At 31.4% G+C, this 26,154-nt stretch overlaps 1 protein-coding gene across 1 annotated transcript in view; it reads left to right on the top strand.

Moving 5' to 3' along the window:
* LOC129229933 (transient receptor potential cation channel trpm-like) overlaps window positions 1-26,154 on the top strand; it is a 766,163-nt gene that overhangs the window by 457,895 nt on the left and 282,114 nt on the right. The window contains exon 6 of the mRNA XM_054864315.1: window positions 14,794-14,965. Coding sequence (XP_054720290.1) covers window positions 14,794-14,965 — 172 coding nt within the window. The remainder of the gene's footprint in view (window positions 1-14,793; window positions 14,966-26,154) is intronic.

Raw genomic sequence — 26,154 nt, forward strand, 5'->3', positions numbered from 1 at the left:
TTTTTTTTTTTTTTTTTTTTTTTTTGGAAAAATAAAAACCGTGTCATATGAACAACAAGCCTTGTTCTTTTGAAGGGAGTTTTAGTTGATCGAAGAATAAAAGGGTTTTTTTGAAATACACGTAACAGTCATTAATGAGGAAGAATATTTTTTCATGTCGTACAATTTTATGTATATAATCATGCATATTCTCAATTAACTTTTTTGCGCATTTTGTTTGTTTTAATTTACGTAGACGCATATTTAGCAATTCGCACCTTGAAAGGAAAATTAACTCTTCGGTTTCATGCTATAGATTCATTATCATAGTTGCTTATATGGGTCAGCCTGACGAAAATGTGTACAAATCATGTCCAAGAGTTAGGAACTTTTTTTCATTATTTTTAATAATGCCACCAATTCATCTGCTGTTTTCTTTTTCTTTTTTTCGTCTTTTATTTGTGTATAATGAAATACTAACTGTGCTTACAAAAGAAATTTATAAAGATTTCAACAATAATTTTCCTTGAAACAAGAAGGTGAATATTGCTTGCCTACTTCATATCGTAAGAAGTTAAAATTCGATTTGAGATAGCGCTCGAATGCAATAACAATGTAACTTATCAGTTATGCAGGGTGTTCAAAAAAGTTCTAGACACATTTTAAAAATTCATACAAAAGCAACACATTGCCGTGTAAATATGCTTTTTGCGCCATTACAGGCTCAAGATCATTTAATGAAATCGTAAACAAACGAAAAATTAAAAAGGAAAATGAAAAGAAAGGAAAACGAAAAAAATATGGTAATCGCTGTATTATCACAGAAAAAAAAGTCATGTGAGGTGTTTAATCATTTTATTAAACAGAATGCAATACCTTTTGTTACCAGTGTTCAAGTGTGCACGGTACGTTGCTCGAACCACATGTAAATGTAACGCATGTTCATCCATGTTCACAAACGGTAAACACATTGAACTCTGGTAATGAAAGGAATTCCTCTCTGTTCAATAAAATGATTAAATAACCTCACATGACATTTGCTGTTCTTTCTGTGATGATACAGCCATTACTTATATGACTACACTTTTTCTTTTTTTCTTTTTCTTTTTTACGATGTCATAAAAAATTCTTGAACCTGAAGTATTTTGATGCAAACTGCATATTCATAAGACAATTTGCTGTTCTTCTATGAATTTTTCAAGTGTGTCAAGAACTTTTTTGATACCCTGCATGGTATCTTTTATTCTAAAAAAAAACAAACAAAGTTACAACACGACTTGAGAGAAAAAAAAATTGCCTGAAAAATGTTTTTTTTTTAATCAGTATCCCAACATTATCTTTACACACAAGAATCACAATGAATATCGTAATATTTTTAAGATGACTAACCCGAATAATTTCCATGCTTAGTTAGTTACTTTGAGCTCTATTGTCACCAAAGAGGGTGAGTCTATTTTTTTTCTGATATTTAAATTTAACTGTTGAATGTCCAAGTTTGAATTAATTACGAAAGAAAAAATGTTTTTTCGCATGAAACTGCAGACAGAAAACCGTTTTGGAATCTTTTTTTTCCCTTGTGTACATGTTTTGTAATTGTGACTACTCACTATGCTGCCGTGTGCAGGTAAAGGGCAGTAACTGCTTTTTTTTTTTTTTTTTTTTGCATTTTTGTCATCTATTGTACGTTATCTTTATTGTACAAGCTCGCCTATTTGGTTTCCGCTGAAAAAAAGGTGCGAAAAAGATGTCTAATTCCAACATTTCCCTATTGTTAATATTCAAACTGAAACGCGTTTCTTCAAATATCTCGAAAACTCATTTCTGCAGATACTGCCGTTTACCTGCATACGGCAGTATGATCAGAACGTTTTTTATGTTCATTCTGTTGCACAAAGTGGTAAAATATTTTAAAACTCCTAACAAATTGCTTACGTTGTACAAACTCTTGACACTTTATTGTGCCAAAGAAAGTGGAGAATCGAAAAGAAATATCATTAGTTGGTGAAAATATTTTTTATTTAGATAAACAAAATTCAAGATCGTCAAATATGATATGAACCACTTTTACGAGAATGAACCTTTTTATGCTCCCCTTTCATAAAATATTCTTCTCTTCATACTCACTTCATTACTTCCTACAAATATACTGTTGTTTTAATGACATATGTCGCGCTTTTTTTCTTTTGTATTCACTCGCACAGTTATTTATTCTGTCTTTTAACTCAAGAGCTGCGCTCAAAGTCATTGTCACCTCTTCGTTGTTTCTCTGTGATGTCTGTTGTTTACCCACGCTTAAACTTACAGCTTATTTTTCAGACTTAATCGGTGCAGATTTTTCATTTACGTTCATGTTTACTTGCGATTAATTAGTCTTTGTTGTCATTTATTTACTCAAATTACATTTTTGAGCTAAAACTCTACAAGAATTCACTTTTTCACGCATCGTACAATGTTTACTTACCCGGACGCCCATTATTATTTCCTTTACTCCATCTGTTGATCGCTCCAAAATGTTCTCCACTGCTAAAAACTCATAACCAGTTCAAATAGTTGTTTTGAGTCTAATAAACAAGAAATGAATTCGTAGTATAATACTGCTGTGTGCAGGTAAACGGCAATATCTACCGAAATGAGTTTCGAGATATTTGAAGAAACGCATTTTGAATTCAATACTTACAAGGAACTGTTGGAATTAGACTTTGTTTTTGTGCTTTTCTTTCAGCAGAAACCAAATAAGCAAACTTGTGCAATAAATGCATGACGTAGAAAAATGCAAAAGCATAAAAAATAAAAATAAAAATTTGCAGTTACTTCCACTTACCTGCCCACGGCAGAATACATGTTTAAACTTTCACATCAACGCACCATTATTACGCAGGTATGAATGGTCTATTATCTGTAAAAACTTTGACATAAAAGATTACGAAGTAAATACTCTTCCTTTCAAGAAATAGAGCCATTACACGGAAAACGGTCATTTTGTCACGCACGTGACACCTCATCCATTTTATTAAAAATAATACTTTAACATATTCATATAACGTTTTTCTTCTGCTTACGGAATTACAATTTTAAGAGTGATTTCTTAAGCAAAAATTTTCGTCATTACCTTTTAAAATTATTACTTTTTAATCAAATGTCTGAGCCGTCACGTGCGGGACAAAGGATTGATTTTTTCGTAGAAATGACCCAATAGCAGAATTTATTGCATTTTTAACGTCAGTCTTTTTTCTTTACAAATATTTAACAAATAAATTTGAACTTCACTGGGTTTCTCTTTGTATTCCAAGTTATAAGGCTTAGTAGAACAACAGTCTTTTTTATTATTTTTCATATTTTCAATTAACTATATGTGCTTCGTTGCTTTTAGCTTCCTAACATACGAGGTGCTTTTTAAATTCGTGAATAGCTTTTAAATCATTTTTAAGGGGGTCCGGGACACAAAAATCCTCAAATTTTGCAATTTTTTTTTTATAATTTGAAAAATTGCTCCGTTTTTTTCTACTTAAGACGACGTTTGAATCTTGTTTCTACCTTAAATAGAACGAAAGTTATAGTTATTTTTGTTGCATGCATCTAACGAATGTGTACATAACTTTGAAACTTTAAACGCGTTTTTCTCCATGATGCAATTTTTCCCCGATTTCTTGCATTCAAACTCTTATAAGTCAGGAACCGATAGAGATAAAGTAATGAAATTGGAGCATATCTTTTTCAAGCAATTTACTTTAATTTTTATTCGGCGAATTTGAAAAAAAACGTTTACTGCAAAAATTATGATTTTTTTAAAAAAAGTATCTTCGAATTTTTCGAAATTTTTCTTCAAATATTTTTTATTTTTTATTGAATCAATATTTTTAAAATCGCCGAATAAAAATTAAAGCTTAGATATTCGTGCATACTTTTTTGAAAAAAAATTGAAAATTGACCAACAATATTTTGAGTTATAGCAATTTAAAGCAACCCCATTTTTTTGAAATAAACTAATTAAATTTAAATAAAAAAATAATTTTTTTTCATATTTATGTTATGATTTTGCTTATTAAATAAATGATGAATCAGTTCAAAAAATTTCAAAACTCTAAAGTACATAATAAAAAAATTTTCAAAATGTGTCCCGGACCCCCTTAAGCACCAAAATACGTTACGTAGTTTAATATTTTTTACTTAAAACACGCTTTATTTTTTAAATTATCATACCATCATTGTTAACTGCGATTGAATCCTTCTCTTTTAAAATGAAACTCATATCCATTCCATTCTAGACTGAAAACGCTTAACTAATGCACAGTAATTGAAGATTTGCGTGTTACTTCTAAATATTTTGCGCTTGAAGCTACAAAATACTCCTTTCACTAACCGTAAGGCCAAATATATGATTACCCTAAATCATTCAAACAAATGAACCATTAGGAAAGTACTTTTCTACATATATTAAGATGTATTGTACCGCTGACGCTGGTGTCTAAATTGCAGTTTCTTGTGAAAATCCTAAGTATTATTTCTTTGACTTTTTTTTTTAATGCAGTCGCTTGCTCATCACTAGGAACTTTTTATTGAACATTCGTTGCAATGTAATATAAATCAATGTGGGTATTTTCACGAATACCTTACGAAAACTTATTTTCCTGCTCCCAAGCTAGTCAGATTACTTGTAGTTGACAACAAGTGTTGTAACTCACGTGCAATGGAAGTAAATTTAGGAAGCTGAATCTGTGCACTGGATTTCTGAATTAGTTTCTTTTTTTTTTAAAGATTAACTCTTAACTGATGAGGAGATTCTTCTATTTTTTTTTAACGTAAAGGGTGAGGTGGGGGTACATATGTTTATTACCGTTATTACCGTGATTCGAGAAAATTACAACATTGACCGGTAAATATCAACAGTTACTGACCAAACATTTGGGGAAACACCGAATATTTGCAATGAATTACCGCTTGAAGTCAATATTTTCCGATTTCGGACTTTCACAATAATTTATACAGCCCGAAAGTTATATTTTTTTTGTTACAGAAAAATTAAATAATTAAAGTACGAAAGGTTCCAACAATATTTGTGTTATTAATTTTATATAAGTACACTGAAGTATCACCGTAAGTGTACAATATACATACATAAACATATCGTCCCCTCAAAAGCACAGTAGGATATCCCACTGTTGTTTCTGGAATTAAATGTCTTACGGTTTCTCTGAGGCGACGATATGGAACCATACATATAAATATTAGAAAATTTTTGTATGTAAGTACACAGATCTTTCAATCTTTATTATGAAGCTATTTAAAGATAAAACCACAAATTAACTATGTCAAATAGAAAAATAGTAATTGGTTTAAATGTAAATTAAAAATTGCTTCAGAAAAGAAAAAAAACCTAAGAAGTAAAAAATAAAGCAGGTTCTTTACATTTTTTTAGTTATTTGGTGAGTTGGGGTTTATTATCCCCAATCAACAGCATTAAACTTACTTTCTTATGCTCAGTCTCTTGCTATTTTGCATGAGAAAAATGGTATCTGAGCTCACAGTGCAATTTACGAAAGTAAAGTAATAAAGTTTCAGAATTAAATCTTCTCTAAGGTAGACACCCTTCCTCATTAGTGAAGGGTAAAAATCCCGTACCCGTTTACTAATGCTTTTATTAGCTGAATTCAAAATAAAAGATAGAAAAGGCAAATGTCTTTTTTTTTTTACTTATCTCGGGCATGTTTAGCAATGCTAAACAACCCCCATGAATCCAAATATCTGCAAAAAATCCAAGAACAGCAATGGGTCACTAAGGACCTCATCCTTCGTAAAACCCAAACAAGATAGAATGTGCTCAGGTGAAACCTCTCCAGCAGAGCACCAGTGACACTCCGGAAAAGTCTTGATATTCCCAGAGAATCTAAGAGCTTTTGTGTGGCCACTCAGGAATCTCGAATATGTTGTCTGGAGGAGTCTACCCTTGAGTCTAAAGGACTCACCAGGACATTTTGCAAAATACCAGGCGTGTCTGGGAGGTGTTTTAAATTGGCGATTGAGCTCCATTTTTGAAATTGTGGAGATCTCACTGAAAGTAAGATCTCCACAAGGGCTCACACCCTCCGCAGCAGCAGATCTAGCCAAAAAGTCAGCCCTTTCGTTACCCTCAACTCCAACGTGGGAAGGGATCCATTGAAAGTGAATTGTATGTCCTGATGAAAGAGTATGTAGTAGACTCAGAATGTCCAGGCTGGTCTTGTCGCCCACATTACCCCAATTAGCGAGGTGCTGAATTGAGGCACGACTGTCAGTCAAAATCCAGATTTCCTGGAAACACTCCTCCCGCTGAACAGCACATTGCAGACCCTTCCTGATAGCAATCAGTTCTGATCTAAATACTGAACAGAAATTCGGGTTTCTGATTTTGAATTCCAAGGCCCCAGAGGGAGTAGGAATGAATACTCCACTGCCCGAAACGCCATCTTCTCCCCTGCTTCCATCTGTATAGATTTTCAAGGAGAAATGTGGTATATTATGTATAGTTTCCAGGGCCATTTGTTTAACTAGGTCCGGTGGAAAAAAAATCTTTATTCCAATCCAATCTTTAATAGGATTGGAAAAAATGTGTCTCAAATGCTCAAAAAATTTCTAATTAGTTTTCTACCTCTTTTTTACATTAATGTAATTTATTTTAGGGGGTTGTGTGACCTCAAAGAGTAGGTAATAGTATTAATTGATTTAAAATCCAAATGACTCCAAAATACGCTTAAATTAGCACTTTCCATGTGAGTCTCTATGTGCGAAAAATATTTTATAAGCCGTTATTTGCTGTAAAAATTTCTCAAAACTTAAAAAAAAAAAACTTCGCGCTCTCAGCATCATGAGTAAAATGTGGGAAAATTCATGTAAAAACTACATGCTAAGAAATTTTTAATACTGTGTCTAATAGAAAGCAACTCTAAAAATAACCCACGTGACGGAAATTTCAGAATGCTTCAATTTTTCAATCCTTTAAATTCTACATAATAACCGAGAAAAAAAATCAAGTTTTTGTGACCGCTAAAAGTACCCCTAGAATTTTGATGATCAGTGAATTCAAGAACTTCGACTGTCAATACTTCGTAAACTATTATCATAAATGGAACGAAGTTTGCAAATATATCTCGCTATAGCATATTTTCATAGTCACTAAAATATCAGGCCTTTACCCACAACGAATTTACAGTGGGGTCAAAAGTGTCCTGAGTTGCATCGAGAAAAGGATGGCACGGACGTGTTTTTTTTTTTTTTTTTTTTGACTCGGTTTGGCTTGCTTTTGCTCGACTTGCGGGGCACTGCCGTGCCCCAACTTTAATATTTTCACAGAGATTATTAAGTTTCAAAACGAGCAAGCTAAGTAAAGTGAAACATATTTCTATGATTCATGTTAATAAATATTAAAAAATTTCAAATCTCGAAGTGAAGTTATTGAGTTTCAGCAGTATGAGTAAAATACGCTACACGTTATTTCTATTATTCGCTCACAAGATGCCACGTTAACTATACGTAGAAATTTCGAGCATCGTAACTAACTGAATAAAACCTATTAATTATTTTCACATAAACTATCAATGAAATTTAAAACACGTAAGCTAAATAAAGTGAAAAATATTTCTATGGCTTTTGTTATTCAATGCTAAAATCTATCAACCCTTAAAATAAAATACTTTGCGCTCTTCAACATAAGTGAACAGTATGTTGAATAATTCAAATTGAGCGGATTGCTATTTTTCGCTCATAATATACGAAGAAATTATAAATAACGTAACTAAATAGAGAAAAAATATTTAAATTCTCACAAAAATATTAATAATATGTACAAGTAATTGAAGTAAAACGAAAAACACGTTCAATGTATCATGTTTTCCCGTGGAAAAATCAATCAACACTCAAAATAAAATACTTCGCGCTCCAAATCATAAGGTAAAAAGTGTGACATGAAACTTGAAATATTATCGTTGTTTTTATGCTCTCACTATAGCAAAAAATTCTTAAGAATCTATCTAAACAAATATGTGATATTGAAACTTTTCTTAAAAGATATTTATAAAAGCTTCACACAACTATCGAAAACTTTTATAAAAAATGTGCTTCAGAAAAGATCTCAGAAATCCACTCATCCTTTCTTTCCGTAATAAGATTAATGAATAGAGAAGACCAATAAGTGCATTTCTGAGTGCTGCAATATTTTAGTAAAACCTTATAAAAAGTTTTCAAGCATCAACTTCTTCGGAAAACTGTCAAAACTAGAACTAAATAAATAGACAGGTTACAGTAGCTCGCAAGAGAATGTATTTTGCTCCGTAGTATGAGAAAAAAAAGTCACAAATTTTTATTCATAATGTAAACAATGAAACGGCTTTAAGGCTTTTCCTCTACCCGCGTTCTTTTTTAAATTTTTTATGGTGCAAGTGCACCTTGGATATCAGCGAGATTTGCATTTTCAAAATGTTTTTCTTCTAGATGACCTATTATGTAAAAGTTGCCTGCAATGTAAAATTGCCGAAAATTTTGAGGTGACGGAAAAGAGCCGGTTTTTCCCGGTAGTTTTCTGGAAGAAATGGAAAAATTGAATTTTTGTGAATTAAAATGTATAATTTTCTTCCTTGGAATACATTAAAAATGGTGAAGTGATAAAAGATGTATGCAGTCCAACAATCCAAGTTATATTTTCGTTTAAACATAAATTTACACAAAACTTTTACTGTTCTCAAAAAAAAAAAAAAAAGCCAGAATTTGTTTTTATTCAGAACATTAGAACTTATCTAAATTATTCAAATCACATATCAGCCATTAATTTTAATTTTGAGTAAAATGTGATTCTTGTAAATTGTTACATCAAACGTTTTTGGCAGAAATTTGCTTTTTTTAAATTATCTTTTTACGAGATTTTAAACGGAATTTATTTATTTTATTTTTTAATTTTTACATGCAGTTACATATATATATATATATATATATATATATATATATATATATATATATATATATATATATATATATATATATATATATATATATATATATATATATGCGTGTGTGTGTGTGTGTGTGTGTGTGTGTACATATATTAAATGAAAACATGTCAACACTTTTACTCAAACATTTCCACTAATTAGAAACAAAATTCTGACACTTAAGTCTTTAGGTGAATATGATGTAAAATAAATTACAATGTGAAATGGCCAGGATAAATTTCATGTGCATTTTAGACATTACTCGTTAATCCATGAACCAGCTCTATGACGAAACTATCCTCAAATATACAATAGCTAATTCACTGATCGAGCAACACTGACGTCACTGACAGTGAACCTTGCGCCTCGGCATGATACATAATTTGATAATTTCTCGCAAAGTTTTACATTTAGGGAAATGATTTTTTTTTTTTTTTTTTTTTTTTTTTTTTGACAAGAATAAATTGGTTCCGGTAACTTAACTGCTTTATACTCGTAAGGCTCAATTTAGGAGAAGGAAGGAACGAAAAACTGGTCAGCAATAAACGCTATCTACCTGTGGAATTTTGGGTTCATTCACTGGAGCTAGTGTTAAAATTTCCACTTCAAAATATCACCAAGCAGGCATTTGCTTCGCTCCAATGTAGAAGCAACTATCATTCGTCATACGTTGACGGACAAATTTCTAGTTTAAAAAATTAAAGGGAAACTATAACTTTTATTTCTGGGTGCAGAAAAAAATGAAAAGCATTTGTTGCAAAAACATGTTCATGGCTGTTTTTCTATTTTATTTTTCTTTTCTTTGTTTTAATTAATTAATTTATTTATTTTCCGTAATTTCTCTTGGAAAGACACATTTTGCTTCTGTGTTTTATTATTTCCAATATTTTAAAACAAAGGGTTTAAGTTTTAAAAAACTAAAACAAGAAAGCATTTGTCTTTTTTTAAGGGGACACAAATAAAGCAAATATATTTAATTCTTAAGAAATAACCATCAGTCACTAATCTTGTTTTCACAGTGCTAGAAATAAAAAGTATAAGCTATACACAAACACTTAATTCGAGAAAATCGAACGTGTACTTTAGCAACTTCAGAAATAAAAGAACTTTTCCTCAGAAACGTAACAGAACATTAACATATAAATTCATAAGGAAAGGAGATAAAACTTCGGAATCGGATCATTACATCGAAAAAAAAATTTAGTGTAAGCAAACTAACAAATTCAGCTGTATATTATATACAGCGTTGATTAAGATTCTAATTTAATCGTATTCAATGCAATGCGTGGCGCACCTGCGTAGTTAATTAACCCCTCTACATAAATTACAAATTTTTGAAGCTGCATAGTATTCATCATGCTGAAACTAATGTTCTAGGATGTTTGCCTGAGAAAAGCGAAATGAATTTAAATTCATATTTGTTCCTGTACTTAATTAAGCTGTTATTAATAAATATAAAACATGACTAAAACTGTGCTAGAAATGTGCAGTATGACTTTCAGGGAATCTATGTGTAAACTTTCTTTTAAAAGGTGTTCCAATAGTTGCCAGTCTAAAATAGTGCTTTTATTTATTTATTTTTTAACCCGAAGACAACTAAAACGTTGCAAAAAAAAAAAAAAAAAAAAACTTAGTCCGTGGACGGGGGAGGATTTTTCTTTCTTTTTTGCAAAAAAAAAAAAGGACGGGAGGTGGCTCTTCTTTTCCCCTTGTCATTTTAAACAAAAAAAAATCCTCTACTGTCAAGCCCGCTTATTAGAATATTGGTTAAAAGAATGTTCTGCTTTATGTAATACATTTTCAATGTACCAAACAGTTGATTTCTATTATGTAAATCCCGCTTATTAGAATAACCTTTCGTGGAAAATTGGCTATTGCATTAAGCGGGTTCGACTATACAGGCGTCCCTCGTATAACGCGGTACTTCTACAACACGGTTTCGATATTACACGGTACAGAACTTTAATTCACAACCACACGTTTTTGATGTAACACGAACTTTAAAAGAAAGAATTCAATTTTTGTTCAATACACTGTTAAAAAATGTACAATAACAACTGTAATAAATTTTTTATACATTGTTTTTATGAAACTTTTACGAAAAATTGTCTGTCTTGGGCTCAAAAGTTTGGTTTAACCATATAACTTTCAACTTTTAAATACATAATTGATTGTTCTCATCAGTGTTCTAAAAGTAAAAAGGTGTGTATTATTTTGTTTCCAATGCATTGTAAGAAACTAACTTTAGTATTAAACATAAGCTAAATTTGTCAAATGTTAAATAAAAAATGTAGTCTAAACAAAATGTTTATCTTTACTAATAATAAAGATAAAAGTCTGTCTGTATCTCTGTCTGTCTGGATGTCTTTATCTCTGTGACGCGCATAGCGCCTAGACCGTTCGGCCGATTTACATGAAATTTGGCACAAAGTTAGTTTGTAGCATGGAGGTGAACACCTCAAAGCGATTTTTCAAAAATTCGATTTTGTTCTTTTTCTATTCCAATTTTAAGAAAATTTTACCGAGCAAATTATCACAACGTGGAAGAGTAAATTACGAAATTATCATAACGTGGAACCGTAACATTGGCGAGCAAATGAACACAGCAAATTGGCGAGAAATTCATCATCCATTATTTGTAAATATACAGGCAAACCAAATGACCTTTTGATTTTCAACTACGGGCAAAGCAGTGCGGGTAAAACTAGCTAATTATAAAGCTGAAAATCTCTCTGTCTGGATCTCTGGATCGCGCGTAGCGCCTAGACCATTCCGCCGATTTTCATGGCACAAAATTATTTTATAGCATGGAGGTGTGCACCTTGAAGCGATTTTTTTCAAAATTCGATTTTGTTCTTTTCCTATTCCAATTTTAAGAACTTTTCGCCGAGCAAATTATCGCAACGAGGGCGAGTAAATTACCAAATTATCATAACGTGGAACCGTAACATGGGCAAGCATAGCAAATTGGCGAGAACATAGCACATTGGCGAGAAATTCATCATCCATTATTTTTAAATATACAGGCGAACCAAATGACCTTTTAATTTTTCTACTACGGACCATGCCGTGCGGATACCACTAGTCTTCTATATATATATAAATGGAGTTTGGTAAATTTGTTCCCTAAGATCTCAGAAACTACTCGGCAGATTTGGCTGAAACTTTCACCGTATGTTCTTTTTGGTACTGGGGAGGTTTGTAGATCAGTTCGAAAAAAATCCGGTTGATAGTTCCTTTTTTATTCTAATTTGTCCAAATTTTCGCATAAATGCCCCAATATGACTGTGAAAAAATACGTGCACATATTAAAATTATGTGTCCATCGAAAGCGCTTATTTTTCTGCTGAAGATGGCATCTGTTAGAAAGTTCTAAGTTGTATGAAAAACGAGTTATGAGCCTTTTTTGTTCCATGTTCGAAGGCTTTCTTTAACCCAATTCATTATTTAGTGTATCATCTCAACTCCCAGTTCATAGTTAGAACTGTTGAATATTTTTGTGTTTCGTCTGACTGTTTGAGGCTTTTCTCAAGTCAAATCTTAAAGTAATGTTTTTCCCCCCAAGATTGGCTAATAATAACTAGATTTGGTTGATTATTTTAAGTTTAAATGGAACTTTAGTGTAATTAATGTTGTTTTTTTTATTATTTATGCTGATTGGATTTTTTAATCATTATCCAATCTAACAGCAGAAACCTCGCCAAAATTTATGCAGAAAGATTTCAGAAGCGGATGCATTTGGCAGTTTTTTCAACTGTCGCGGTTTTTGAAGTCAAGGACTACGTAATAATGTTTGTCAGCTTTCACCATGTAAACAAAATATCGTCAATCAAAGAATCTTTAAAAACTTTTTTTACTGTAAAATAATCCAGCAACTAAATTAGGCAAATCCATAAACAGCACAAAAACTTCCATTAATGTGACTTTGTGCACAAATTCAAACCATCGCCAAATTTTACTTCTTATTTTGGAAACATTTTGGATAAATTGTTTAGCGCCATTTTATGGTGACCAAAAGTATCTTAGCATATGGCGACAATATCTCTTGGACAAAAATTAGTAACATACCGTTTTACAAAGTAAGGAGGGGGAGCATTATCCAAGGTATCCCAAAACGATTCCCGCAAATTCGGTAGCATTTTAAATCGCACCAAGAACCCACAATAATTAAAATTTTCCAAAATAACTAAAGCAAGTTTAAGGGGATCACGGGCGTGCGGCTACATTTTTTTAAACAGTTAGTTCTTCAATAGGCAGACAGAGAAGGTAAGACATGTAAAAAAAAAATAAGTATTTACTGATAAATCTTTTTAAACATGTGAAGTTTAATTTCATATTTCGAAAATTCTTCAAATTTGTATATGCTTAAATTTCGTGTTTTCGTTTCTAAATTAATACTATTTTGCTCTTTTTACTTACTGCTACTTTAGTTTTATCAGTAAGGAAGAAGCTAGATTTTTAATAACGTCAAAATTGTGTGTTTTAAATTATTCTACTTAAAACAGAAAACAAATGCAGGTAACGATTGCTTCTCATAATTATTACTGAACCAGGCAACGCCAGGTATTTTTGCTAGTATGAAATAAAATAAATAGAACGACTTTATTTATTTTTATTTTAAATTTTGTTTTGTTGTTCTTTCTCAGACAAACTTTATTGCTACAGAAAAGCGCAGATATTTTTTCTTATATTATTCGTTTTGTTCTTAGTACAGAAAGAAAAGTGGATTAAGTTTTTTCTTGTTGTGCATAACAGTTTTAATTTAAGGTACGTAAAATGATTAAGTTTTATCGTTTATAACAATTCTCATTTTTAAATCAGTCGGTCTTTGTATGCTCTGGTTGCCAGTTTTCGTTTATATATTCTATTGGGCCGAAATTTCATCTATTGTAAAATTTGCATCTTATGAATTAGTTTCGATAAAACACGGTACACATTCCATGATTTACATTGTTTCAAGGTTTCGTATAACGGACCATGGTCTCGATTTAACATGGTACACATTGACATGATTTATGATATGTACGTGATTAATTAGGTTAAAAAATAAGTAAAAACACCATTTATAAAAAAAAGTCTCGTATAACACGGTTTCGGTACTACACGAAATGAATTAACCGTGTTATACGAGGGATACCTGTACTTGGAATTAAGAAACTGTTACATAAGCAAACTGTAATTGTTTAACATAAATGTTCCTTAAAAAAAATTTTAAGGGTAAAGAAATGTAATTATTATGTTAATTCTACATATTTAAATAAACCTTCGAGAAAAAGCATAAAACGTATACAAAATAATTAAGTGTTATTATTGCTATTGCAATTAATATTATTTTGAATAAGGATTTTTTTAAGCGAACAGGCAAAAAGCTTTACGGGTCGGCGCCGGCCCACCGGTCAATAATCGCTACTCTAAATAAGTGATTCCCAAACCCGCAGATGGGGACCAATGAGCCTAAAAATGAATTGCCATGGACTTACCACTACATTATTACATACATCTTATCAGTCGTAACAAAATTTGAAAATTATTAAGTTCATTTTTAATTCAATTCCTTTTTACTAATTAAGAAACTTATAATCAACAGCACAATCATGTGATTACTGACTGGTTGAAAGTTCTTTTATGCAACTACTTTGTGATTTTTTTTAAACTTGCGTTACAGACTTAAAAACCTTTTGCTACTGAGAGTTCAAATACTGGTTCAACGAGCGTATTGAGAAAAGCAAAAGACTAACAAGTTTAGAATGCTTAAATTTTACTCTGTCGATTTTTTTTCTTTTTTTTTTTTTTTTTGTCATTTGTCAATTTTGTGCCGCACAATACTCATTCAGTTTTTTTTTTCTTTTTTTTTCAGGTAACTGTTCCGTACCATAGCATTTCCTCTCCTAAAAGTCGTTTTGCTGTCCTAAATAATCACCATTCCTATTTCATCTTGGTGGACAATGGTACTGTGGGCAAATATGGCGCTGAAATTGCACTCCGAAAGAAATTGGAGAAGTATATATCACACCAAAAGATATATACACGTAAGTAGATAATAAATCTTTTTACCTTAGATATAGTATGTAGTTGTGTATCTATGTAAGTTGTCAACGCGATAAAATATTTGGAACCAGAGGTACACACGTTTGAAATAAAGAGCTAAATTTAGAAGCTCTTCGATTATGCACTTCTAACTTAGCAATGTACTAATTCCAGTTAAAATACACTGTGTTTTTTAGCATCATCATAATTTTCCAGTGTCTTGTACTGCGGTTATAATATTCGTAAGGTGTTCCATTATTATAGTTGAAATGTAACCTGATTATTAATATAAAAAATAGACTTTTGATTTAACACTAGACTCAGTACTTACGGAAAATTGAAAAAAAAAAAGAGAAAATAAATTCGTCGAAAAATAAACGAACTCTTTTTCCCTTAAGTATATTGATGTTTTAACAGCAGCCATATTTTTCTACCTCGACTTTCTTAGACTGCAAAATAGCTTAACATTTCATTTTTATTGGTAAAGCAATTTTTATAAATACATGACTTTCGTTTAAAGATAACTATTAATGCAATATTGAAAAAAAAATGATGTTGAATGCACTCTTGATCATCATTATTAAATAAATTGAAACTTTTTTTTTTAATTCCATTTAAGCATTTTTTTAGTATGTAAATAAACAAAAAAATATGAGAAAGAAGCTATACAATTGAATTGAAGTAAAAAAATTCCTTCAAAATAAAATTTTAGGCTTGAATATATGGAAAAAATTCAGATCGAGTAAAAATGACGTCTATGTAATGCTGTAATTATAATCAGTTAATATTTTAAGCAAAATTACTTTTTCAGCTCAAATTTATTTAACTTTTTATTGTCGACAAAAAAAAACACATTAAAACTTAAAAATTTTATTACAAAAGAATAATTGCTCTTGCTTTGTAATCATTGCAAAAGAAAATCAATAACAGCAATTTTAAAACCTTTTGCAGAAATAAAAAGGCAAATGAGCAGTTACATCAAAAACAGAGTATAGTTTGAAGGGGGGTTTTTTCCGGTTCCCATTAGTTTCATTTTGATTTTTGTCAATCGAACTTTCGCTAATGATAATTACAAGCATTTTGTAATATAAGTATAAGCATTTTGATTTTCATTAATAACTTTTTTTATTTCTTCAAACAGAAGATTAAGAACGTATTTAAGACTCTAGAATTTTCGTAATTTTTTCAGTGTTACAAAATAATTTTAATGTTGCTTATTTTTTACGTAAAAAGATTTGAATTTAGTCTGTAGTAAGAATACGTCCTTAGTCGTTTGGAATAGGTCTGTGAATACAAAACTGTCATTGTACTTAATCATAATTACAAGTACTGAAAAATATAATGTGTCAACAATTTAGCATATTTTACTGAGTGAAATAAGTCAACGTGTACAAATGAAAACTTTAAATGCAGGTTTAAACTCTTCTTAATGCTTTTATTTATATTGTTATACACGTTCACTTATTTTACTCCTTTCATAGTACAAAAATTTTCGACTGCTTTTTACAAATTTTACTGTGCCAACGCTGCGAAGCAGAACATAAAATTAATTTTGAGAAGGCATTCCTTGAGATTTGAGATTCCCTGAGACCTTTGCATAACCCTTTCGCTTTTACTATTTAAATTGAAATATCGGTAGAGAATAAGTGTTTGACAACTTACAAAATTTGACAATCATACATTTTACAAGATGATGTTGTTTTAAAACTAGAATTGCAACGGTCTTTGTATACCTCGAAATACGGAAGAGGGTCACTTGACCCTCTGAGAAGAATCTGCATATTTCCCTACATAATGTAGTTAATATATTTGTAAAAACTAGTTTAAAATAAATATATTTATAATGTATGCATTTTAACTAAAGTTAGCAGAGCTTTTAAGAAATTTTAGTGAAGTAGTTTAAAAAAGTTTAAAATATCATAAAAATAACCAGCACTGTCTCAGTTTCATTTTAGAAACTAGCGGCTAATGCTCCCTTTTATATGCAAAAAACATTATAAATGCTTCAGGTTATTTCGGTGATTTTTTTCTGACGGGTATTTTTGAGTTTCTGCTCTGTTTCAGCATCAGTAAATGTGTTTTCGTTCCTTTTTTTCTCAAAAGCTCCAAAATGACGCCCGCCCACATTTTAGGTACACTGTTTGAATGCGGGATATTTTATGCTAAATATTACTGTAAAATGGTGTGCTTACAGTACAGAAAAATTTACAGTAAATTGTACTGAGAAAAAATGAACGATTGCAGTGCCAATTGGAACACCACGTGACTTACAGTGCGAATCACATAAAACCGTATTTCGCTTAACTCGATGTTTTTTCACTGGTATGGTAGTCAGCAAAGCCGCCTGCCAATCCGAAGGTCCCGAGATCGAACCTGCTGCTTATATGTAGCGGTTTTTAACTCCCGTTTATTCTAGTAAAAGTTACAGACAACCTGAATGCTAGTAGCTTTTACTGTAAAATCTCAGGACTTTTTTTGAACAGTGTACAGTACAACAATTTAGTTTGGGTTTAAAAAAATACAAGTCTCCTGAAAACTTTACATTATGATTACACAGCACGATGATATAGGAAAAGTCGAGAATGAAATGGCTTTTTGTGAAAATACAGAGAAGCAGTTAGCAAAAAAAGTTTAATTGGGGTCAAAATGATCCCTTTCGAAATTTTAGCGTTAAATTGAGTTTGTCTGAATTAATCTTGAATGTCAAATAACATCTTAACTGCAAGTGCGAAAACATGTAGTTTATTAAATCACTAGAAATGACGTTTCAATCCAAATGATTTACAGATCGTTGCTTTAGTTAGCTTCCTGCATATGCTTTGCTACGAGATAGTTCCTAAATCAATGTTAGCTCATTGATATGATTTATCCGAACTGATGAAGGTAAACATTTAGCTCAGTGTAATGTTGTGTACCATCACTGACCTTTTAAAATCAATCATAATCGGCTCTCGGCGACAAAGTATTGCGATTAATGCTGTATTGATTAATCTAGAGCTGCTATAAATACAGTCCGATGGGTCTTAAATCAGCTTAAGTTTAGCCATTTTGGATCGGATTTTTCATTGTTGCGGAGCTAATGTTACCAGAGCAAAGTTTTGGGTTTTGCCGAATTAGCCAAAAATAATACTTTATTTAATAAAAAATTCACGTGTCTTTAATAATTGCTCGCAGGGAGAAATCAACAAACGTGATAACTTGACGGAAAACACAACCACTCTCGCGCTCCGATCCAAAATGACTGAACTTAGCTGATGTGTCGACTAGTATTTATAAGGGCCTTAGATTAATCCAATTCCAATGATAGGAAATTCTTGAGATTTGACTAAAGCTAAAATTGCGAACGTTAATTTTAAGGTAGTTTTAATAAGCATAAAAAATGCAAAATTTGCTGCTTTCGTAGGGGATTCTTACAATTTGAAAAGAAGGCACCTACCCACCCCCCTTTCGAAAAAAAAACAAACTTTCTAAGTATCTGTGGTGTATAGCAAAAGCGTTATAATAATAACAATAATGGGCCAAATATGCCAAATAAATAATATTGTATGAGTGGCAACAGAAGTAGATGAAGATTGGAATGAAGAAAATGGCTAGTTAGAGACATAAAATTATATGTTAAATAAAATGCATTATTTTTTATAATCAAAAGCATTCCCTAATATTCTTTTATTGTACACTAGCGGCGTTGCCCGGTCCACCTTGAAAAAAAAAAATGTGTCATGTGACGTTTATTCAACAATCAGGCTTAAATAATTTAAAAAAAATAAAAAAAAACATCATGCAAAATTTCCCTCCCAAACAATGACGACAGATATTAAAATACTTTTAAGATATTAAATCGAGAAAGATGGATTTAAAAAACGTAACCATGGAAACACAAAATAAAATAAGCTTGAGGAATTAAAATGCGAAAGAAAATGGTTAACAATTTGAATGGAAGTGAGATATTTTGAACTTGATTTAAAAAGGCTTGTAACTTTTTTTCTTTCGAGATAGGAGCTTCGTTTTTCGACCAAAGGTCGAGATGGATCTCGAGTAAAAAATATCGCTTTTTCCAATGGTGTTAAAAAGAAAACTGTAGGACGATTCCTTCACTTTTTATTGATAGATTTAATGAAGAAAGTAGTGCCTTGAAACAAATTGCGTAGAACGCAGAAAATTCTACTCTTTCCAACGATATATAATATTAATATGTGGAAGTAATTTTTCACCCCCATATTCGGGAATTTATGAGAAAATTGTGCCTCAATTGTAATAAAAAAAAGAATTATTCGTCGAATTTTTTTCGAACTGGTCTGCAAATCTTTTCAGGACTTAAAGGAACAAATTGTGAAAATTTCAGTGAAATCGGCCGAGTAGTTCTAGAGTTTTGCGAGTTCAAACACACAGACGCTTTTTGGAAACTTCATTTTATACTATGTAGAGATACAGTAGATATAGCAGAAGCGTTTGCAGTGTTCACAGATTTTATTTTCCTTTACTTATTTTCGAGTTCGTTGTTTTCCCCGCTATGTTTAGGTAACATTACTAATTTAATTTTCAAATTATCTTATTCTTTGTTTTTTTTTTTTTTTTTTTACCTTAACTTTAAGTTATCAGTCAAAGTTTTTGGTGGGAATTTCTGGAATAAAAAAATGGATTTTTCTTCACGATCACATGCGTGAATGTTACTTTGATCCTAACTTCCTCAATCTGACACACCTTTTGTTTGTAAGTATAGAACTGATTTTGCATGGTCTTCTTGAACGCAAAGACTTCTGTTGTTTTTGCATTTTGCATCCTTACATTATCCTTAACAGTTCAGCTTCCATTTTCAGGCAAATCTTAGTTGAGGGAGTGAGAAATAAAAGAATACAAAAGTGCCTTTTTTATCATTTGAGTAAAATTCAAGCAAATTTAAAACTATTGCTAGACTTTCACTTTTTTTTTAATTAGAAGTCTACCAATGAAACTAGTACCAACTCATGGCCCGAAACAGATGAGATTTTTTTATATATTTTTGTACTAGTTATCTCCTAGTTTTTAATTTTGGCACTTACCTTCAATTGCTTCCTAGTGCTTTAATTACCATCACTTTGTTGCACAGCTATCGCTACATTATACACCTATTGAACGTATCTATTACACTTCTCTGCTGGTACTATATGTTATGCAGGTATTCCCAAACTTTTTTTGATTCGCGGCACCTTTTGAAGAATTTTCTAACGGCACTCTAGCTATTTCTGTTATATTATATGCATTGGTATCGTGGGCATTTCGTGGCACCTCGTTTGGGAACCCCACTTGTGACCGGAGAGTCCCAGATTCGATACTAGCCTTCGAAGATCCACCGTCATCATTAGAGATGACTGGGAGGACGTAAATTATACTCGTGGTCACAAAGTCCTCCAAGTGAAACGGTACATCTGGGGGTGCTAGACCAGGGAGTGCTTGACTTCTGGTCTGGATCAAAAAATCAGAGCTGTGTTAGGGATCCCATTGAAATGGTTAAACAACAAATTGTGGATGGTACGGGGGAACCTGGAGTGAAAAGTTAACCCCTGTGTTATGATTTTGTCTCTAGAAATTTCCCTGCACCCCATCTTCTTCAATTTTATTATATTGCCAATGATGCTATCTATTGGTCACGTTAAAAATATAGCTGGGCATTTTGTCCTGCAATGAAAATGTTTTCAGTAAAAGTACAAAATGCTGGAATGCAACAAAAATTCCAGCTGAAAAACGAAATCCTAATATATATAATAGCGAATTCACTGACCAAGTAACCAACACTTGACGTCACCAACAATGAAACTTGCGCCACGGCATAATAATTTCATAATATTTTTTGGTAATGTCTGTCATACAGGGAAATGCTTTATTTTGACAAGGCTGAACTGGATCCGGTAACTGAACTGTTTTACTGGTAAGAATAATTTTATGAGAATGAAGAAGCAAAAAAGTGGTCAACAATGAACGCTATCTACTGGAGTTTAGGGTTAATCCACTGTAGTTAGGGTTAAAGTTTCAATTATCAAAATATCTCCAAACAGGCAATTTCTTCGTTCAATTGTAGAAGCAATGCTCACTCGTCATAACATGATGGGCAATTTTCTAGTTAATAATGAATGCCGAACCTAAACATCTTCTTTATTGATTCATGTGTGCTTTAATCTTTCAAGAAGAAATGCATAATTAGAAGAAAAAATAAAACAATTTCTTGACGTGCAAAAGAAAATGAAAATGTTTTAAGTGGAAGGAAGAAGAGAAAAGTGTGAGACAAAATGTTATTGATTTCGTAAATATGTCATGTGCAAGTACAGTAATTAAAGTGTCAAACGATAATTATTTTTAGAAGAAAATTTTATAACTTTTTTCCAGTACTGAACTCGCGCGGCTAAGATTTTATTTCTACTTCATATATAAAGGATGTTTTCTCTTTAGATTAAAGAAAAGAAATTAATTGCTGATATGCCAGTTCTGCATGATATATACAATAGCTTATAATATATGTTGTTACACATACATTAGTGTGTAATATTATATATAACTTGAGTATAAACAAAACCAAATTAATTAAAAATGAAAATAATGGGTTTTTTTTTCGTATTATTAATTTGCAGAGTAACAAAAAACTGCAGTAAAATGCTCAATTAATTTTTTAAAAATCATGTCATTCCTCGAAAGAAAAGAAATTTTGCCTTGCACGTGACGGCTTCGTATTTCATTTCAAAATGAGAATTAAATTTAAAAAAAATTTCAAAGATACCACGCGTGTATGTATGATCTCTGCAAAGCAATATATATATATATATATATATATATATATATATATATATATATATATATATATATATATATATATATATATATATATATATATATATAATTTATTTATTTATTTACAGATATATATATACATATTTTAATACAACTTTTGGACTAAAATTTTGAGCTGTCCCGTGCAGAACAAATTGCTGATTTTCTGTGGAATGACCTGCTTAAAAAAAAAAGAACTTAAAACCGATTAAGGGGAAAGCAAAGTAGAGGGAGATGCGGCACGTTGGTCCGCTTTTCTCCTTTTCGTTTTTTATCTCATCAAAAAATTAAATGACCTCTTTTATTTTCAACAATAAAGTTTAATAAGCCTTTCTCACCTTTTCAGATTTTTTTGACAGTGTTCAATTCATTAACTTTTTTTTATATTATTTTTTTAACAGAACTCTTTGAAGGCGCACCTCAAGCCTGGGGTACGTTAGTCCGCGAAAACAACTTCTATAACAATTTTAATGATAAATAGTATTCAATGTTGTAATCAACTGATTTTGTTGCGTGTTTAGCATGAAAAAAAAAGTTTGCAGACATAAGTTTAACAAGTTAAAATATTAAACTGATCAACTTCTAGTTTTGCACTATGCCACAATTATTTAAATTTTCTCAAGAATCAGCACAGCTTAAGTTCTTCACCGACTTCACTGCTGCTAATACTATAATATTTATTTTGTAATCTTCTAGAAGTTTTAATTTTTTGTGTGTATTTTCTAAATGTTGACCAACGTGCCCCTCGTTCCTTATTAAAAGAAATGCGGCGATAGTTTTGCTCATTGTGACAAAAAAAAAGTACAAATAATTATGACCTAAAAGAATTTATGTTAGGAGAAGAGTTCAATTTATTATCTCATTCTTTATTAAAAACAATTAAGAAATTTAGTTACAGATTTATCAAAATTACTCTACACTGAAAAAAAAGCAAAAAAAAAAAAAATATTCCTCTAAAATAATATTTGTTCAATATAACAGTATCATGTGGTTTTGTAATGGGATTTGGAGGATTATAGGTGCTATTTATTTGTCATAAATTAAAATAAAAACATGAATTGTATTAAAATTACTGAAACTGTTTCAACGTGCCCTGCGGTCTAGCGAGTCCCATTTCCCCCTATATATTTAAAACATTAGCAGCAATAGTTTTGAAGGATAGTTTGCTGGAATTAGAAGTCTAAAGTGTTACCCAAAAGTGTTTCCTGCGCGTAATAAGTCTACTTCATTCAAACAATTTCAATTATAAGAGATACTGTAACAACTTTTTGCTTAACTAATCACAGCAGTCAAGTACTTTCAGTGTGTCATTAAATTTTCAACTTTTGCACCTAAATAATTAATAAGTATGAAATTGTGAGGAAAAATGTATTCCAATTCCCCCACACATGACGGTGTAATCACCCTAACATAATTGAAATTTATACACAATACTGAATTCATGAGTTAATTTACGTTTATTGGACCATTACTGAAATCCCAATTCTAGGAGGAAATATTGCCGTCTTTAGCTTAATATTTATTCTGCCAAGTTGTGAAAACAATTGCTCATTTGGGAGCGATTATTTCGATATCATTATCAGTCACATTGAGAGATCTTTACAAAAAAAAATAATAAATCTTATTATTACACGACTGGACAATGGGTTTGTAAGGTGTTATTTAAATGTGAAAAGTTATAAGAGTTAGCGCATTGACATGATTTCACTTTTATGGAGTAGGGTGGGGTAGAATGTCATGCAAAATTGTTTTTTGTTTTCTTTTAATTACATTAGATTCACCCTAACAACATTCATGTAATTTCAGGATTCATATTAAAACTCTAAATTAACACAAAAATGCAGGCTCATTTTATTACATGGTGGGGTAAAATGGGTCATCGTGCAAAAATGACGTTAATTTAGGATATTGGCGGACCTTTTTATTAAGGAAGAAACTACAATATACAGGTAAGGAAATATTTCCTTCATTAGTTTAACTTTAATTTTTAAAATGATGTTGTTGACGCTAATTGAAAATAAAATCTTCCTATAATTTTAGGCCTTTTCCACGACATCAATCTTCTTATTTTTGGGAAATAGAGAACAATTCGCCGTTCCTGATATTGTTTAATACATTTCTTGTATTTCCTTACTACTAGTACGTGTGATTTGTCTTATAAATGTAGTTATAGACTAAATTTTAAGGAAAAAATAGTTAAGCCTAACTATGACTCATTTTACCCCACTTAAAATAAAATAAAAGAAAAAGAAAAAACAGTATTTTTTCATATAACTGGTTTAAACCTTTAAATAAACTTCTGTTATGAGGAAACACCTTTAGTTTGTCCTATTGTTTAGTAAAATATATTTAAAAAAATTTAAGTTTGTCAATTGCGTGTTTTACAAAACAACATCTAATGCTGTCTTATTCATAAAAGAAACTTTTTTATGGTTCAAATGCGTTGCTTACAAACTAAGAAATGTTATCAGAAACTTTAAAACTAAGAAATGTTATCAGAAACTTTAGTTCAAAAAAATTCATTTTAATTGTGCTTACATTGAGTTAATTGCAAACTAATCCATTTTACCTTATTACTCATTTTACCCCACTTAACCCTACTCAGTTCCAAAAGGCAAGCACGGGTCGATAAACACATAGCTGATTCTACCTCTGCAACAAATTCAACTTTTCCATGCGTGGCGGATTTTCAGATTTGGGGGCCCATCGCAATGAAATTTTGGGGGCCTCGTGACCCATATTTTATTGGCTGATTGTGGGATAGAACCACAGTCGGGGCCAATTGAAAAGGGGGCCCGGTATGTGGAAAGTTAAGTAAAAATTATTTTTAGATGAAACACCCAGAAAGCTTCAAAGAGGCCCGCAGCATGATCTGGCGAAAACGTGGGCTATAAAAGATAAGGGGACTGTGGGTGACTCCTTTGTCTATCACACTTAAATTTAGAGTTTGTGAAAAATGAACTTTTTCCTACTTTGAATATTCAGATTCATTTCCGAAAATTAACATTTTTTCTTTTCGTGCTTAACTTTTTGCAGTGAAAATATTTTCGAAATAAATAAATGAAATAAAAAAACTAGAGTCAAATAATGCTTTTTTTTTTTTTTTTTTTTGTGAATAAGAGCAATGTATGCATATTTTGAGCAATAACGCATGAAAATCTTTTGCCTCGAGCGTATGATGAACTCACAAAAAGTTCAATACAAAAATTAAAATTGAAAAGCATTGTGCATTTTTTCCTTTTTTCTTAACTTAATGCTGACTTTTTGGAACTTGGAAGAGGAATTTATGGGCTTTCTACCAAACTTAAAAGTCTGCCAGGTCTTTTGCATTTCGATTAGGATGCATTTACAAAGAAATGGAAATGAACAAACTTGAAGCAGATAATAGTGAATTTGTCCTTTTATGTTACAACCAGCAACTGTCGAATGCAAACTTTGGACTTACCCACTTTCCACATGAGGCGTTCAGAGTTCAAGTAGGTCAAGTCCATTTCGACTTGATCCACTTTAACTGTGAACTTAGTACTATATTTTGGCAACAAAATGTTACGTTATGAGACATGAAACTCTGGCAGCTAAAGTCAATTCAGTCTTCAGAAAAAAAAGGGGGGAGTATGTTCGAACAGAGCAACCGGTAAACTCGGTTGTTTGATTTGATGACGTTTTTGGTTAGCGCGGTGAGTGTCAATAATGAGTTTTCATACACGATCGGCTAACTGGTAGCTGTATTAAGAACGCACCTGGTTAGACTCCGGTACAACCAGTTGCTGTACTTGAACATGCTCTTATTAACGACCAGAAAAACAATTGTTAAAATTGCTTCCAAACATCATTGAAAAATGGAGAAGTGGAAAGAAACATTGTCGAATGTTTTATTTAAATGTACAGCGAAAACTTTTATTTTGGACTAACTAGCACCAGACTAAGCATCATCTTTTTTAGACGACTTCAAAATAAAAGTTCCGCTTGCTAAACCTGTAGGTACGAATAATAATTCATGCAGCAATAAATAAACATTCCAGAAACATCAAACAAACCACGTTTCCTGAATCACTTACCTCTTATCGCTTAATTATGCAGCGTTAATTATGTTCTGAGAAGAGCACATTCTTTGAGTATAAATTATTCTAACTAGAATGCGCATCCCACACAATATGAAGTTTTCCTCAAGAAAATGTGAAGGTTAATATAATTAAGTAATGAGAAGAGAGATTGAGCGTGGGTAAAGGTATTTTTGATTAATTCATTGTTCAAACGAATACGAAGCAGCTGCTGCATATGTATGTATGTAGTGTATATTTAGAGCATGTCCGTCTTTAACCTGCATGATAACTATTTTCGACCGTTAGTCCAAACACGTCGGTTGTGAAAATGATAAGAATAAGGTGCAGAG

The sequence above is a fragment of the Uloborus diversus genome, chromosome 9, assembly GCF_026930045.1.
Source record: "Uloborus diversus isolate 005 chromosome 9, Udiv.v.3.1, whole genome shotgun sequence".
NCBI classification, from domain to species: domain Eukaryota; kingdom Metazoa; phylum Arthropoda; class Arachnida; order Araneae; family Uloboridae; genus Uloborus; species Uloborus diversus.